Source organism: Danio rerio, chromosome 6 (genome assembly GCF_052040795.2).
Source record: "Danio rerio strain M-AB ecotype USA chromosome 6, GRCz13ab, whole genome shotgun sequence".
NCBI lineage: Eukaryota > Metazoa > Chordata > Actinopteri > Cypriniformes > Danionidae > Danio > Danio rerio.
The window spans coordinates 26429013-26447717 of record NC_141026.1 but is presented as its reverse complement, the minus strand read 5'-3'; the positions used below and the strand labels follow the sequence as shown (position 1 = coordinate 26447717).

Below are 18705 nucleotides of genomic sequence, written 5' to 3'. Positions count from 1 at the left end.
CTCAACAGCATAAGTAAGTAGGCTTATGCATGCCTTCCAATTCGCATACTTATACTATGCCCTAAAAGTATGTATTGTTTTTGTGAAAAGTATACTGTTTGCTGTCGTATTAATTTCCTACCTTATTGGAGAAGCAGCAGCAGCTTAATCTCCAATTCATGAGTCTTTTATGCAAAGAAATCTCCTCAGGTCTTTGGATAATTCTGCATTCAGACGTTCAGACGTCCAAATGCGTCTTTATATAAGGTCAGTATTGTTGTTGCAAATGAAACATAACACCGAAAATGCAATTTAAATATTTTCCTGTGGGCTGGCTAGACATTGACTAAAAGTCATTCAAACATCTTTACTGAAGCCTCTATACTTGGTCTCACGTGTTCATCATGTTTGTAGTTTTTTTTTACACTTTTCACACACGTTTGTAGCTCTAATCGAATTCGCGTCCAATGCACAATGTATTGTGGGGAAGATCAGAGGTTGCAGTAAGGACGCTTCTACACTTAATTTTTTTAACGGAAATAGCAAACCATCCGGGTACCTCTGGAATATTCTTTTCAACATACTTTGGTTTGGGACATACTAATTCTATTTTCAAATACTATGCCAGTATGCGGATTGGGACGCAGCATTATTGTCGTCTCAAATGAAACACTAATAGGTTTTTACTAAGCAGAAAATCAAACCGTTTTCCAGATGACGTTTGACGGTTGCCAAATTAGTGAAATAAATGACCAAACAACCAAATAATGGCTGCAATATGTATAACCGCTTTTACCACCGGGAGGCGCTATAATCACTCTCGTATGAAAATACTGCTTTCATAATCTAAAAGAAATAAAGTAATCAAACATCAGTGCCCCTTCCTTTACATGAGCAAAGCTGCGGCCGATGAGTGTGTTAAGTGTCCAACAGTATGCATTTCATATTACTGGTTGAACGAGTGCATCATCCGGGTTTTTAAAGTGCACTCATTCTTTCAGTGCGAACGCACTACCTACACTATACGCTATACTTACAAAATGGTGTAGAATAGTGCATAAGTATGCGATTTAGCACACATTAATGTGCGGGATTTTTAAGACTTGTTTGGCAGGACATAACTTGTATTTTTTAGAGGATTTAGAGCCAATCAAGTTTTTTATCAATCAATCAAAACACTTTTTACAGAACAAAATCAAGAAGCTCCACCATTTATTTATTATTGTTTTATATAAAGTAAAATTTATTGTTTTAGCAGTATTATCAGACATTTGTCAAAAATTAATTAAGCTGAGTAATGTTATAAATCAGTAAAATTGAGTACGATGATCTTTATACCATTTGAGAACGGCTGGATTCAATGCATTCAGTTGCAAATCTTACTGAACGAACAATTGATTCAATCGGTTAAACAAACGACTCGTTTGGTAATGCAATCACTTGCTGCCACCTGCTGGCCTTTTCAGAATATAATTTTGCCGATCACTTCTGTGATCAGTTATATTTGATTTATATTTGAATCCCATAAAATTTTGCCACTTTAATTAAATTCTTATTTCACTTTTAGATGCAGATACTTTCCAACTTATGCAACACAATAATGCTATTGAAATCACTTAATAAATTGTTATCAGCTTATATTATTCTGATTAAATAGCTAAATTTAGCTTCAAATATATCTTTTGAGTCTAGGGAAATAAAATCTTTTTGACTTCTGAAATGATTTTTGTGTTTTGAATTAATGAATTGGAGTTGTGGATTTTTAAATGCAAATGTATTACATTTGAGACTGATCTGGCTTCGTTCGCAGCGAATCCTAATGCTAATGTTAGGATCCCCATCCAAATGTTTTTTTATATGTTGAACACATCCAAAAATGCATAATATATATACATACATATACATATACATATATATATATATATATATATATATATATATATATATATATATATATATATATATATATATATATGTAACGAAATAAATATATACCATGTTAATAGTTCAGTATTAAATCCTGCTTTAATGGGAGTGCAGTTCCTGCTAGTTCGCCGGTGGCGCTATTGCGCACAGAGTCTGTGTATAGACTGCAGCAGAGTTAGGGAGAACTGCTGTGGGTGAGTCGGGTTTGTGTTAGCTCCACACTAAAATATAAAAATATCATTTAAATGATCGATTGGATGCAGTTTTAAAAGTCTATCACACTTTATATACATTTATTGATCGACAGAGTGGGTTTTCTTGTCATATTTGTTTGATTTTGATACTTTTAATCTCATCTTGATATTTTCCCCCATGTGCTTATACAGCAAGTGCTAATGGAGTTATATGTGTTTTAGATGTGGATGCTAAATTAAACCGTGTTGATCTCACTGTTACTGCTCTGTGTGCAGGTAATTTTCTATTATATTTTGTGTTAAGGTATTAAATGTGTTTATTCAGTGATATTAGTTACGCATTTTCTGTATTTTTATATCTCTGTCTTTGTTTTATATAATAATAATATAAGCTTTCAATATAGACTGCAGCAGAGTTAGGGAGAACTGCTGTGGATGTGGATGCTAAATTAAACCGTGTTGATCTCACTGTTACTGCTCTGTGTGCAGGGCAAAATAAAATCCTCCTCATCCGAGTCCAGTGTGTGTGTATTGCTGAAGGGTGAATGAAGTGGGTTCGGGAGTGAAGTATAAAGGTCACATTGGTGCCGTGACTCAGGACTTCAATCAAGGTGGTCGAAGATCATCCAAACATCGAACCGGTGGGCCAGTCTTCATCCTTCACTGCACAAGCCAGCAGCTAAGCTTTTTATTAGTTAATCCAGGACTTTATATCAAGGACTTTAAACAACAAACGAAAAAAAAAGCACTGATAGATGGACTATCTGACAAGTTTACACCAAAAAGTGGTTTGGTATTATTGAAACTTTATAGCACATCAATTTTATAATTTTTTTACTTTCTTTTTCACACTGAATGCACTAATTAATTGCTTATGGAGCACGCAAAGTTGACTAAATCCCATTATGTGGGCACTCCTGTTGGTATTGGTCGAGGAAGAGGTTTATTAGCAACACCAATTCCCTTTCCGGACATTAGCCCTAGCCCTACTATGTGTGGTGTAAACAATAATGTTGGGTTAGAAGCGAATGTAATTCATTGTCAGGATTCTAATGTGGACCCTGTTTATGTGAATTATACTAGTTCTGACAGTGCCCAGCCAATTAACACCTCAACCCCAGTCTCTGCCAATGACATGATGAGTCAGATGGGTAACATAGTACAGCTAGTAGGTCAACAGTTAGCGGATAGCATACTTACACACTTGAATTTGCACAGTCAAACAGAAGGGGCATCAAGGCATACTCAAACTGATCATGGTAGTAAATACACACCTGAGCAAAAGTCCATGTTAAATGCATCACAGATCCAAGTAGTACGGCAAAGGGAAATTAGAGACCCTCCGATTTTCAGAGGCGACAAAACAGACACTGTTACAATCGAGGAGTGGGTGGAGCTCATGAAAAACTTTATAAGGAAGGGAGTTTTGCCTATTGATGAACAGGGGGAGGAAATCTTGATACATTTGAGGGGCAAAGCCAAAGATGTTGTTAAAGTGGGAATGCTGTCAAGCAGTTTGGATATCAAATCAAATCCTGATGCAGTTTACACTCTATTACGAAAGCATTTCAGTTGCCAACAGTATTCTCCTATTCCATTACAAGATTTCTACACTACACTCCCAGAACCTCAGGAGGATCCCTTTGATTACTGGCTGCGTTTAAACCGTGCTGCAGATATCACAGCTGAGTGTCTAAAACAACAAGGAAAGGTGCTAGACGATCAATTAATCGAAGTCACACGCATGTTTATTCGGAATTGTCCAAATTCAGAGCTTGCACTGACATTTCGCTCAAAAACCATCGACAAATGGACAGCTCATGAAGTGCATGAGATTCTGAATGAGTATCATTTGGAAAGAAACCTCAGAGCTTCTGGAAAAGCACATGGGCTTTCTCAATGTGAGAAGAAATTTTCTGTGAATGAGATGCATGTTAGTCCTAGCTCTTGCACAGTAAAAGTTGAACAGGATTCACTTCAGTCTAAACCATCTGAAAACATGGCTCTAGAAAAGGTGATTGATATGCTGGAAAGAGTACTGATGAATAATAGCAATGCACAGGCTACTAAGCAGAATTGGAAAAGAAGCAACATGCCCAGAATTCCGGGTTTGAATGATTCACCATGCCTAGTGTGCAAAGACCCCTCACATTCTGCTTTTACTCACTGTAGAGATAACAGGCTGTGCTTTCTGTGCTTCTCATCTGGCCATGCCAGAAACAAGTGTCCAACGGAAAGGAGAAATTCTACCTCAGTTAATCAGCAGGCAAACTAAATGATCTACGTGTGAGGGAGGATCACGTAGATCTTAAGAGTGTATCTCCCATAACTGATTTTGATGATGTAATGGATTATGAGTCTTTATGCCAAATGATCAGTGAAACATCTCCACATAAAACTGTTATATTTCAGGGGGTGCAGAAAGTTCCAAGAGCTGATAGTTTGTTCCACACGTCTGTTTCAGTTGAAAAAGATCTTATCCTTAAATCTTTAATCGATAGCGGATCAATGGCGTGTACTATTAGCGAGTCCACTGAAAAAAAGCTACTGGAAAGCAACCCAACAATTACCAGTCAGTCAGCACAAGACATTGTTATAGTTGGTTGTGGTGGTCACCATATTACCCCTACCGCAGTTTATGATCTCAAAGCTACAGTGTATGGCTGCCCCATGTTAATTCCTGCTATGGTTGTGCCTGGACAAACTGAAGAGATGATTTTGGGCACAAATGTCATAAAGGAACTTCTGATGCATTTGAGAGAAACTAATGGCTACTGGAGGCTCATGTCTAAGTCAAATGACAATGAGAGTGACGAATGCTCTATGTTTCTATCTCTTCTCTCTAATACGGAAAGATGGAGAGGAGAATCCATACCAAACAAAGTTGGTACTGTAAAGTTACACAGGAGTGTTGTTTTAGAGCCACAGACTGAACATCTGGTTTGGGGTAAGCTGCCGCAGTCTACTGTCTTGTCAGTTGGCAGTACTGTTGTTGTAGAGCCGACAATGTTCAGATCAAGACCGAGAAACATACTGGTTGGGAGGATCATAACACCACTATGGGGAGATGGTTCTATCCCCTTAAAAGTCATCAACCCCACTAATCGCAGAATTGTGTTAAAGAGAAATGCAAAAATAGCTGATGTGTCACCTTGTATTGCCGTTCAAGATTTACCGCTGCCAAGACAGATTCACTCAAATTTGCAGTGTACTGAAAAACCCTTACCGGTTAGGTCAGATGATGAGATGAAGCAGGTCTTGAGTGACTTGAATCTTGGGGACCTGGATTTGGAGTCATGTGAAGTGTCAGCTCGCTGGAAAGACAATTTGTTGAGCATTATTGAGAAGTATGAGTCTGTTTTCTCTAGAGACAAAATGGATTGTGGAGAGGCAATAGGATTTGTCCATCGAATTAACCTCACTGATGAAAAGCCTTTTCGTTTTCCATACAGGCGTGTACCACCAAGCCAGTATGCCAAACTGAGAACAGCATTAAACGAAATGGAGGAAAAAGGAATAATTCGCAAGTCGCATAGCGACTATGCGTCCCCACTCGTACTCGTTTGGAAAAAAAATGGCGATCTCAGGATCTGCACTGACTTTAGGTGGTTAAATGCGAGGACTGTTAGAGATGCCTACCCGTTACCTCATCAGTCTGATGTGTTGGCTGCTTTGGGTGGAAACTCATTCTTCTCAACAATGGATCTCACCTCGGGGTATTATAATGTTCCACTGGAAGAAGGACACAAAAAGTACACTGCTTTCTCTTCCCCATTTGGACTTCACGAGTATAATAGGCTTCCTCAGGGTCTCTCTAATAGCCCTGCCACTTTTATGAGAATGATGATGTCAGTCTTTGGAGATGAGAATTTCAGCAGTGTTCTCTGTTACCTTGATGATTTGATGGTGTTTGCCCCTTCCGAGTCTGTGGCCCTTCAACGTCTTGAAATGGTTCTCTCACGGTTGTCCCATCACAATCTGAAACTGGCTCCAAAGAAATGTTGTTTTCTGAGACGCTCTGTTAAATTCCTTGGACACATCATTAGTGAGGAAGGAATTAAGACTGACCCAGGGAAAGTCGAGGCAATTAACATGATTCAAGCTTCTGATTTAATGGAACCTGATGGAAAAACACCCTGTCAAAAAAAAATCAGATCCTTTCTCGGAATGGTGTTATATTATCAACATTTCATTGAAGGATGTTCGGCAAAAGCTAAGCCTCTATTCAAGTTGACATCAGGCACAGTCAAACAGACTCCTGTAATGAAAGGACGCAGACCAAAAAAGAAAGTTACTTACCTCAAACTTTCCCCAGCCGACTGGACAGCAGAATGTGAAGAGGCTTTACAGACTCTGAAAGTAGACTTGACAAAAAATGTGACATTGGCTCACCCAGATTTTGACCAACCTTTTATCTTGGCTGTCGATGCATCTTTTGATGGTGTTGGAGCTGTGTTGTCGCAAGTTTTGCCAGGTGAGGATATTGCCAGACCCATAGCCTTCGCTAGCCGAACTTTATCTCGCTCGCAAATGAACTATCCAGCCCACAGATTGGAGTTCTTTGCTTTAAAGTGGGCAATCACCGAGAAATTTAGCCACTGGTTGAGAGGAAGACACTTTACGGCATGGACTGACAATAATCCTCTAACATATATTTTAACTAAACCACGACTTGATGCATGTGAGCAAAGGTGGGTGGCAAAACTTGCTTCTTACAGCTTTGACTTAAAGTATGTCCCAGGAACAAAAAATGTTGTTGCGGATGCTCTGAGCCGTGAGCCATTTGTTGAGTCTTGCATAGGACACCGCCTCATTACTGAACCATACTTATCTCTCTTGAAGGATGTCAGTGGTGTTGTTGATGATTCAGTCCAAGATGCTTTCAAGTGCGTAAATAACCATCAATCAGTAAAGAAAGTTGGTGAAAATTCATGTGACTCTACCAGTGATGAATCCTTGCATTCAGGATCTTTTGGAAGTCAGGAAGTTTCTGCTGTACTAGCAGCACATTCGACTGGTGGTTTGAGTGAAGTGATGGGGGCAGTTCCTCCTCTCTTTCAACCACAACAGGATAGTCCTCCTTTGCTACACAGTACCATCATTAGTGAGCAGGGGCAGGATACCACTTTGCATCGGATTCTCTATTATATTGAGCGACGTCGAAAACCATCTAAGAAAGAACAAGCAAAGGAGACTAAAAGTGTTAGACAACTGCTAAAACATCATGACAAACTGGCTATTTGTAATGGAGTGCTTTATAAGGTGAAAAGAGATCCAAAACTGAACAAGAAATTGTACCTTGTTGTTGTACCTGCTTCATTGAAGGCTCAAGTTCTTCATGGAATCCATGATGCAGCAGGACATCAAGGGCGTAGTAGATCACTATCACTGGCAAGACAACGGTTCTTTTGGATCGGAATGAAAAAAGATATCGATGATTATGTGAAGACCTGTCATCGATGTGTAGTTGGTAAAACCTCAGAACCCAATGCTTGTGCTCCATTGGAAAGTATCCGAACATCTGAACCCTTGGAACTAGTCTGCATTGACTTCTGGTCGGCAGAGCTCAGAGATGGGAAATGCGTGGATGTGCTAATAGTGACTGATCATTTTACAAAAATGGCTCATGCGTTCCCATGTCAGAATCAGTCGGCCAAGCAAGTTGCGAAGAGGCTCTGGAATGACTTCTTTCTGGTTTATGGATTCCCCAAAAGAATTCACTCTGACCAAGGGGCTAATTTCGAGAGTAAACTAATCAAGGAACTATTGACCATGGCAGGTGTAGACAAGTCACACACTACACCATACCACCCCATGGGTAATGGCATTGCAGAAAGGTTCAATAGGACACTTGGAAGTATGATTAGGACGTTGCCTCCTAAAAAAAAGTCAAAATGGCCACAAATGCTACAGCAACTTACCTTCTGTTATAACTGCACAGAACATGAGACAACGGGTTTTGCGCCATTCTTTCTCATGTTTGGCAGAGTTCCTCGTCTCCCAATTGATGTTTTATTTCAGAATGTGCTTCTTAATGAGGATGTTGTGGATTACAAGGACTTTGTGTCCACACTAAGAAGTGACTTGCGAGAAGCAGCTCGTATAGCTCAGATGCACACTCTGAAAGAAACGGACAGACATGGCAGACTTTATAACAGGAAGGTGAAGGGTTGCCCATTAGCTGTTGGGGATAGAGTGTTGGTTGCAAACAGAGGTGAAAAAGGAAGAAGAAAAGTTGCTGACAAATGGGAGTCATCTCCATATGAAGTCATAACGGTGTATCCTAATATCAACGTTTACAGGATTCGGGAAATCAGCTCTGACAAAGTGAGGGTAGTTCATAGAAATCTGCTGTTACCTGTGAATTTTCTTCCAGTTGATGAACCCCAAGAACAGGATGCACAGGAGGATGACAGGAATGATGAAATTGTTGCCTGTGGAGAGGAATCTGATATTGATGGCAGAACGGCAAACTGGATATTGAGTAATCCAGAGGATTTTGTTGAGGACGTTGATCAATCAATGGATGCAAACTTAACCAATGTGTCGGACTGTTCTCTAGATATGTTGGACTCTGCAAGCCTTGATGCTGGGAATTTGAATGACAATGATGTTGAGGAGATAAGTACTGTTGAAAGGAGTGATGCAACTGTGACAGGTGATGTTGACTTACCTGAAGAAGAAGGTAAAAATCTCTCTAATTTGACTGAAAGAGAGCAGTTCACAAAGGCCACTGAGGAACTTGTGGTGTGCACTCAACCTAAGTGCTTGGACTCAGCAGTAGCTCAAACCAGAGTTGGTAGAATCATTAAGCCTCCTAAAAGACTAATTTGTGAAATGAATGAACAACACATGGACAGTTCTGACTCTACTGTGAGTTCTTTTGTTTATTTAGTTAAAAGCTTTTTCACATAGAATTGATACAAATTTTTTTTTTGAAAGGAACAAAGGAGAAACAGGTTGAAACAGATTTAGATATCTAGCAAGGAGTTAATATATGATGAAATATTTGAGGTGTAACAGGCATCTCTTTAGTCTGCTATAAGATTGGGGTTAGGCGCCTCCCTTATCTTATTGTACTCCTCATAGGAGAATATATTGATTGACAGAATCATACTCCATATGTTTTTTTTCCCCTTCTTCCTTAATTGATTGAATACATGAAGTAGATGTCCCATGTATAGAATTTCTTTTCTTTTCTTCAATGTTAGTTTGTTTGGTTAACATACATGTCCCCATTAAGCAGGATTTAAGGGGGGTGTATGTAACGAAATAAATATATACCATGTTAATAGTTCAGTATTAAATCCTGCTTTAATGGGAGTGCAGTTCCTGCTAGTTCGCCGGTGGCGCTATTGCGCACAGAGTCTGTGTATAGACTGCAGCAGAGTTAGGGAGAACTGCTGTGGGTGAGTCGGGTTTGTGTTAGCTCCACACTAAAATATAAAAATATCATTTAAATGATCGATTGGATGCAGTTTTAAAAGTCTATCACACTTTATATACATTTATTGATCGACAGAGTGGGTTTTCTTGTCATATTTGTTTGATTTTGATACTTTTAATCTCATCTTGATATTTTCCCCCATGTGCTTATACAGCAAGTGCTAATGGAGTTATATGTGTTTTAGATGTGGATGCTAAATTAAACCGTGTTGATCTCACTTTTACTGCTCTGTGTGCAGGTAATTTTCTATTATATTTTGTGTTAAGGTATTAAATGTGTTTATTCAGTGATATTAGTTACGCATTTTCTGTATTTTTATATCTCTGTCTTTGTTTTATATAATAATAATATAAGCTTTCAATATAGACTGCAGCAGAGTTAGGGAGAACTGCTGTGGATGTGGATGCTAAATTAAACCGTGTTGATCTCACTGTTACTGCTCTGTGTGCAGGGCAAAATAAAATCCTCCTCATCCGAGTCCAGTGTGTGTGTATTGCTGAAGGGTGAATGAAGTGGGTTCGGGAGTGAAGTATAAAGGTCACATATATATATATATATATATATATATATGGTCAATTCCATGAAAATGTCAACCTTATCATGAAAAAATAAACTTTTGACCAAAATAACAAAACCTATTTAAATTTGCTCATTAAGGTCTATATTTTATTGTAATGATGTGCTCTTGTTGAATTTTTAAGGAAATTGGTTTGTTTATCCATGAAATATGAGGATTGTGCCAATGGTAAATTTCATTATAATCCAACCACACTTCGTGCTTTAGAAAAAGGGATTAAAGACTCACCTTTTCCATGCTTTATGTTAACAGTAATCATTCTGCAGAAGGATTGGAGTCTGTAGTATAAATAATTACCCTTACTTTTTCATAACATTACTGCCCTTTTGATTTATGAGCTACATATTTAAGACATCACGCAGCTTCGGTCACGTGTCACGTCCGTAACGATTTAATAAAAAAGTTTATATTGTGGAATAAATATTATAACAAATAAAATGAAACTTTGTATACAAAGCCAAAATATGTCCATACTAATTATGATCGCCAACTCATCTCTGGTCTTTGCTTTAAACCACTACAATTTTGCGTTACGGACGTGACCATTTTTGAACTCCTTATTAATATAAGCCAATGACTAGCGCATATCTGTTCATTATGATGCTGCATTACAATTACTGACTTACATTACATAACATCCATATGTTATATCAAGAACTAAACATTTCAGTTAGCTATAAACCATTTTAGTAACATTTAAAAAATAAATGTTTAATAAAGAGAACAACATTTTACATGCCATAATCTTGACGCATAATCTTGGTGTTTTGGCGATGCAGCACCTTGTGTTGAAGCACTTCTTGTTTCTTTTGTAGATAGGGTAACTTACCGTCAAATAATAGATCAAATAGTTAAGATACGATTTATGCCAAACTAGGAATGCTGATTTCGATTCATGTTGCCAATCAACAACCGCTCGTTAAGCGATATTAACCGTTAACAGATTAATATCAAAATATTATTTAATTAAAAAAAAATTGACGTGCCATTTTGTCTGACACATTAAATATTGCATTTTAAAATACTGATTTAGGTTATTTTAACATGCAAACAGCATACAGAATTGAGCATCTTCACGCACCTGCAGTGTTTTTAGCAGCACAGAATAACTGAATAAACTAACAAAAATAATAAAATAATAAAATAAATAAATCCTGTTCTAAACCTTTTTACTTAAATGACAAATTAAGATTACAAAACGAAAACATTGACTGAATGCTTTTTAAGAATCGGCATAGACTGTTTGTCCAATCGTGTTTTTTTTTTCTTCCGTCAATTAAAAAATATTAGGCTAGCTCAAATAGATTGCTTTACGGAAAAAATGCATTCAATTAATGCTCCGCTGTTATAATATTACAAAACCTGTCATCATTTTTAATAGAGGTCATTAGTTTAAAGATTATGTCTTAATTATGATTTATTAGCCTATTTCCTCTGTCTTACTTGCGGTTCATGTGCGCGCGCGCGAGTATAGTGAAAGATAATGACAATGAACCATAAGGCTTTGAACCTATACTTTTTTGTTAAATATAGGCTAAGGATATAACAATTTTGTTATTTACATGTGATACTGTATTAATTTGCATACATATTTTATAAGCTGTAAAATGAAAGCATCAGTTTGGTGCGAAGTTATCTTAAAATATTTGGCTTTGTTTGATTTGTAGATTAGGCTATGTAGGCTATTTAAAAATGTATATAAGAACTAATAATAACTGTTATTTTCCAATGGGAAAAAAATGGTTTGTTGGTTAGTCTGCACTAAATAATCAATATACCTAGTTGAGTTTATGACGCGGCTCCAGGCTGCAAAGACGACCAGCATCAGCGCTGGTTCGTCAACTCCTGTGTCAACTCCTGTGTCAAACTGTGGCCAGAATATCCTTCTTTCATTTAGCTTCTTTGGCAAAATACATCTGTAAGCACGTGTTTGCACGTGTTACTGTTCTGCGAGTTAACAAATATATGTGTTGCTTATAGAGGCCGATCACAACGAACGCGCTTTTTCATTCCAGAGACGAGGCGCTCCGCAATGCATTTTAAATTGACAAGAAAAAAAGGAGCACGGTGCTCTTTGGTATGTCACCTTTGGTAACAACTGAATCAGCTGGTCTATTGTGCGCTAGTGTTGCTGTCAATGTTGTCATAATTTAATTTTTAAAATAATATTATGAAATTCAAGATTTGTAAAGTCATACAACTTGGATGACTTAAAAGAGCGACCACAAGTCTCTACTAAAATTAAAAATTTAAAAAGTTAAAAAGTTCGCCGTATCTTGACAACACACTTTGTCACCTCAAAGGAAACCCCGCCTCTGCTTTCATTTGATTGAAGAATGAAAGACGCCACTGAGGTAACATGCTTTTCCTCTGGAGCTCACAAAGCGGGCAATGGCAAAACGCGAGGCGCGCATGCAGGGCGCAAAATCAATAACCTCCATGCATTTGGTCTTTTCCCATTGCTCAAAATGCGCACGCTGTGGGTCAGGCTGCAGGCACTTGCACAGGCCACAGCGGAGTTTTCATTTCATGCAGAGCATAAATATGTTTTTTTTTATTTTATTAATTAAATAACTATTTATAAAGATAAATTATCATAGCGACACAATTAATTTTCCAAGCCCTTTATCCAAAATCTAAGCACTTTCAAAGCTGGAAAATAGGCTATAGCCTACATTAAAATGAAAACATTTTCAAAGATTTCAAGCACCCGGCAAATGTGCTTGAGTGCTTATTAAAATTTTTTTACATGCGGCAAAATAAGAATAAAATCTTGATATTGATCTAAGCTTTAACTACATTATAGGAGCATTTAATTTGTTAGTAAATCGATAGCACCTGCAGCTGTAATGTCATTCAATATTTTACACAATCGGTTATAAACTATAGCCTAAAAATATAAACATTATAGTCATCCATCGTACATGCCTGCAATTAATGGCTATTTTTCACAAAACCTTTCATAATAAAGTTTTCTCTCTCATCCTGGTCCTCTGTTTAAATTTTTTCAACCTGTCCTGAAGTGACTGCCGACGAGAAAAAGAAAGCAAGCGCGAGTGGACAAATTAAGCTATTTATTCAATCGACTAACACATTAACTAGAATAAACAAAAATAAACTTTGTCAAATATAATATTGCCATAACTGTGACACAACTAGATTTTGAATATTCGCCACGTAGACACGGTCTTGCGCACTAACAGTCGGGCAATGATTCAATTCAAGTTTGTCTGGAAAGGAGCCCGATAAACATAGGCCTATTATAGCTGATTATGTTTATTATCAATTCTATATTATTCAGAGAATAAAAGCACCATGTTAGCATGCACCACTGTTTCCGAATTGAGTTTTGAACGTTCGAACGTGCGTTAACCTTTAACAACACATGCCATATTACGAATTAAATATAACAAGGTGATATCTATTTAAGTTTGATAAATTGTGCAACCTTACCATTCAGATGTCTCAGAGGTTAAAGTTTATTGGTTTACACACCCAACAGATATCCACAAATAGGTCTTTTGTCAAGTTTTGAAAGCATTTATCTGATTTTCATAATGTGTCAACTGTCAATTTCAGAGCAGTCACGTCCGTAACGAAGACAAGTCACGTCCGTAACGATATTTTTCCCTTATTAATGCAAAAATGAAAAACTAAATAAAATGAATTATAAATGTCCCATGCAGAGCCAACCCTTATCCTTTTGACTGTTATAAATATTTTTGGCTTCTGCATTTTTATTCACAGAATTTTAACCAAGTATGTCAACTCACAAAACTCATGTCTTTTTTTTGTCACGTCCGTAACGCATTCATTTTGCCGTCATTTTAAATATAAAACACCTGCATAGACTGATATTTTTTTGATGCCTAAACTCCATGGTTAAGGGGTAATAAAAATATAAACAGATATTTCAATATTCTGTTAACATATACATTCTCCGAGTATATACGTTTCATTTTTTTTCTGCAAATGTCACGTCCATAACGCTGGAATCAGCCATATATAGATGTCAGTTTTCTAAATGGGGTTCATATTGAAACAACCAAAGCAAGAAAAACATAAATAAATGTAAAAATAGTAATTATATTAAAATAATAATACTAAAAATGATAAACAAAATACAATAAAAACGTAATATAATGAAACTAAACATGTAATAACCTCACATTCACAACCTTCACCTACTTTTCACGCACGCATTTCACTCTTGCAACGCATGGGGGCAGCAAAACAACAGCAGAAATACTGTAAACTCTCCCGGGCACTTTCACTCTATCCCCATGTGAACTGTGAAGGTTGTGTTAGCTGTCAGTTTCGCGATCACTGGAAAAAAAAGACATTTTCAGCGTCTCATTTGTGGAGTGTGAAGAGCAGATGTGGATGTTTAACTGTGAGGATAACGCGCTCTTCAGTGTAATGGTGTGTGAGGTAAGTCTCCTCATCCAGTTGTCATTGACAACACGACACTCTCACTGATGCTTTTGAAATGTCATTGTGCCTCAATGCTGTTTGTTTTGTCGCTTTCTAGAGAAATACGAATACTCTTCTTGACGGTAAAATGTAAAAGATATTTCTATTATTAATAAGCTTATCTCTTTGTGGTTTATGACAGTTTAGATGCTAATGGCTAACAGACTTGATTGAATGAATACACAACACGCCCTTAATTTTATCATTTAATACATAGTGTATAATAATATTAGTGATTTATTTTTGTAAACGTTGTGATTTTATAATAGGTTTATTAAGGCAGGCTTGTTTAGACAGCTCGCTTTTGTGATAACTCTAATGTGTGAATGCTAATCATGCTAACAGTGAGACATTAAAAATGAGATTAGATTTGTACTACACCTTGATCAAATTAGAAAGATTCTTAAGGGTAAATACTGTAAATCAAGTGACTACGCTTTAATAAGAAATATTTAATTGTAAAGTGCATACTTGGAGAACGTACTGACCTGTGTTTGACTTGGTGGTCTAGTTGTCCTTATCTGACTGGGCGTTCAAGCCCCATTTAACAGAAGTGTGTCAGTTCTAAAAGCCATGTTGATGCTTATTACGGGTTTAAGAAATAAGGTATCATAAATGTTGATTCAGTTTAGTTTACTTTACATATAAATGATAGAAATATTAATTAAAATAATGCTCTTTTATACCATATTTAATTAAGCATTCATATTAATATATATAATGTTTTTCTGGAATATTTGACCTAAAGACAGCAATGTTTAGTGCATATGTAATATTGTATTGTTGTAGTAAAATGTTAATATTTATAAATATTATCACTCCTTTGTAAATGATAGTACAGTATCAGTTTATTTTAATAAATCAACTAGAAATGACATATAATTTGGTTTAATTTATTGGTCACCTGAGCATATTTGTTGTCTGTATTATCTTTGTTTTGTTTTGTTGTCTTCAGATACCTTTTTTTTCTATTTTATATTGTGAGTTTTTTGGTTATTGACAAAAAAACAGTTTTGTGCTATTTATAGATCTATTTACCAGATCCATTTAAAACATTAAAATCAAATGACATAAAACTGTTCTTTATACTTTATATTACTGAAATACTTTATATAATACATTTATATTAATAAATCTCATTCATCGTTTTACATGTACTGTAAGACACTTAGCAAAAAAATAAAAAATAAAAGAGTGTCTCTTAATAATAAAACAGTAAACAACACCATCATTTATTGTTGTGGAACAAATGTAGTAAAGATGTTGTTTATTATTCCTCTCCTCAGATGTTGATCATCACAGAAATGTGCTGACGAATGAACTCAGCGGTTTGCCAATAACATGTCGTCCACTGAGGCTGCCAGAGAGTTTCAAGCTAAAGAGCGTAAATGCAGAAACCAGCTGAAGAAGCGATTGGCAAATGCTCTGTCAGGAGATCTGAACCGGTAATTTTTACCTTCAACACAAGAGACCTTTGTTATTCTTTTTAATATTGTGTCTGCACTGTTCAGCACCTGAAATATCACTGTTGTTATATGATGTACCCTTAGCAACTATTGTAGTCAAGTCAGAGACCTGCTTCAGTGTTTGCACAGCTCCTGTCACTCCCTTTGGAGACAATCTGAATATGCAAAGTCTGAACAGTATAAACCATAGATCTTGCTTTCAAATGTTCATGTGGATAACACACACACACACACACACACATATATATATATATATATATATATATATATATATATATATATATATATATATTATTTCTTTAAACATATGGATGAATAAATTACTATAATTAAAAGAGAATAGAATCTTCACTCATTTTGTTTACAAATGCAACTAATTGTAAAAAAAGAAATAAAATAATTTGTGTATAGATGCACAGTATAGATTTTGGTAGCCCACATGTTATTTTAGGATTATTTGTATTTATTCATCAGTGCTATTTATCTAATTATGCATGATAACGTGTTATTAACTTTGCTGTCGTCTGGCTTAAATCTTCAAAATTATTATGATTTTCTTCTTATGGTACTTCATTACATACACTTAGCTTATAATGAATATTTAGTTTTTCGATAATTTCTTTTTTAATATAGTTAAAATGTGGCAAAATAGTATTTAAATTTAAGTTGTATGCATTTTATTTATTTATGTGAGAAAGATACATGTTTGACAGTCTTTCAAAATAAAAGTGCTGGGTTTTTACTTGAAGAAATTGAAACAAAATACTATTGTACAGTAGAATAATATTTCATATTAAAATACAACAATAGAAATAATACAAATAATAAAATAGACAAATAATTTTTAAATTGAAATAATGAAGCAATTGTTATTCCATGTTTTATTTGTATTATGAATTATATAGAAATGAAAAAAAAACAGTCAAACAGATCAATTTGATCACAAATTGGAAAAGTAAAAATCCAGTAAAGTAAAATTTTCCAAATGAAGAATTTGATGGGGCCCTAATTTATTAATTAATACAGCATAACATGAAAACGATCGATTACTTATTAACGTCATATTATATTCAACCGAATTGAACAGAGTTTTATAAATAATGACTATTTTAAGTTTTGATACTACTTAAAAGAAGAAAGCAGACCTATTTTCATCTAATTCCATATTCTTCTCCATTTCCTTTCCAAGCTCAAGTGCACTGTACATTTATTTATACATTGAGATCACTCTCAGAGCTGTTGTGATTATTGATGCTCCACAAAACAGTTTTAGCCAGGGTGCAAAAGTCAACTCTGATCTCTCCATCTTCATCCGTGTGTGCTTCATAAGAGGAAAGAGGACCGCAGTCGCACAAAGGCCTGGGGCACCACAGTATTCTGGGTCACCCAGATTCGTCACATTGCAGCACAACATGCCAAAATGATGCTGACAGTGATTGTGATGCTGATGTGGACATGAAGTTTGATTGGAAGAGCCTCAATCAGTAGAGATTCACATTGTAGAATTTGTGCCTCAGTACACGTTGGACTTCAGTAATAATTGTATAGTCTTCAATCTGTAGCTCTTTTAATAAATTGCATTAAAAAGAAGCATCTCAAAGAGCTTTATAAACATAAAATGTGCAGAAGTAAAACAAAAAAACAAAAAAAAAAACAAATACAAGTATACATGCATGCATACAAGACAAAGCAAAATAATTCTATTGAACACCAAAAAATATTTAATATCACTTATATTCATTAGGAATATTTCTCGCTGATCAAATTAATCAAAAAAAATTTTTTGTACAACGCATGATGATTTAGAAATGGTTATGATGATATATTACAAATCAAATCAAATAAGTGAAAAGCTTATATATTGAATACTTGACACCCTGATTATAACAAATGCTGCTTATATGGAATTAAAACATAAATACATAAGAAAAAGAGAGAAACAAACAAATAAACAGGTAACCACTGGCTTCCATAGTAGGAAAAACAAATCCTGTGAGAGTCAATAGTTACCAATTTCTTTCAACATGTTTCAAAATAACTAATTTAGCTGTTTTTGTTTTTATTTTTAAATATAAATGCAGCTTAAAATGATTTTGTGACACTTTTGTCTCAAAACATTTGCCATTATTTGCTTTAATTCTTGTGTTTTTATTTAACGTTATGCATAAATCTTTATTTAGTTTTTTTTTATCTCATTGGACTTGCAGAATCCTGGAGGATTCAAGTGTACTGTCATATCAAGTGTACACATGAGGCATATTTATGTCAAAAGTTGCAAAACATCTTCATTGCAAAAATGTTGCTAAAATGTATAATTTTCAACATTAAATTAAAATGAAAAAAAAAACATTAAAATGGAGTCCTGAAACTAAAAATGAAATGCAAAAATAGAGTCCAGAAAAAAAGCACTGTTTATAATAAAATAAAATGGAATTTTAAAACTATTAAAGCACATTTCATATGACCCTGAAATATAAACTGATAGGTTAATAAAGTATAAAATAACTTCATTGAGATATTTAATGTCAGTTAGCAAACCCCTGTCAAAATTTTTTCAATTAGTTTATTTTAATTTTTAATATTATTTTAAAATAATATTAAAGCTGTTACATTTATATTTTGAGTGTGTTGCGTACTGAGTAT

The 18705-nt window shown here is 35.4% G+C and overlaps 1 protein-coding gene across 7 annotated transcripts in view; it reads left to right on the top strand.

Annotated features, from left to right (window-relative positions):
- The first annotated feature begins 14395 nt into the window (after window positions 1-14395).
- Window positions 14396-18705, top strand: part of btbd8 (BTB domain containing 8) — a 47448-nt gene continuing 43138 nt past the window's right edge. For 5 of the 7 annotated variants that reach the window (NM_001446850.1, NM_001446849.1, XM_087255591.1 and 2 more), the window contains 2 exon segments: window positions 14396-14554; window positions 15883-16041. In NM_001446850.1, the coding sequence (NP_001433779.1) occupies window positions 15938-16041 (104 nt within the window). In that variant the 5' untranslated portion in view covers window positions 14396-14554; window positions 15883-15937. 7 annotated transcript variants of the gene reach the window in all.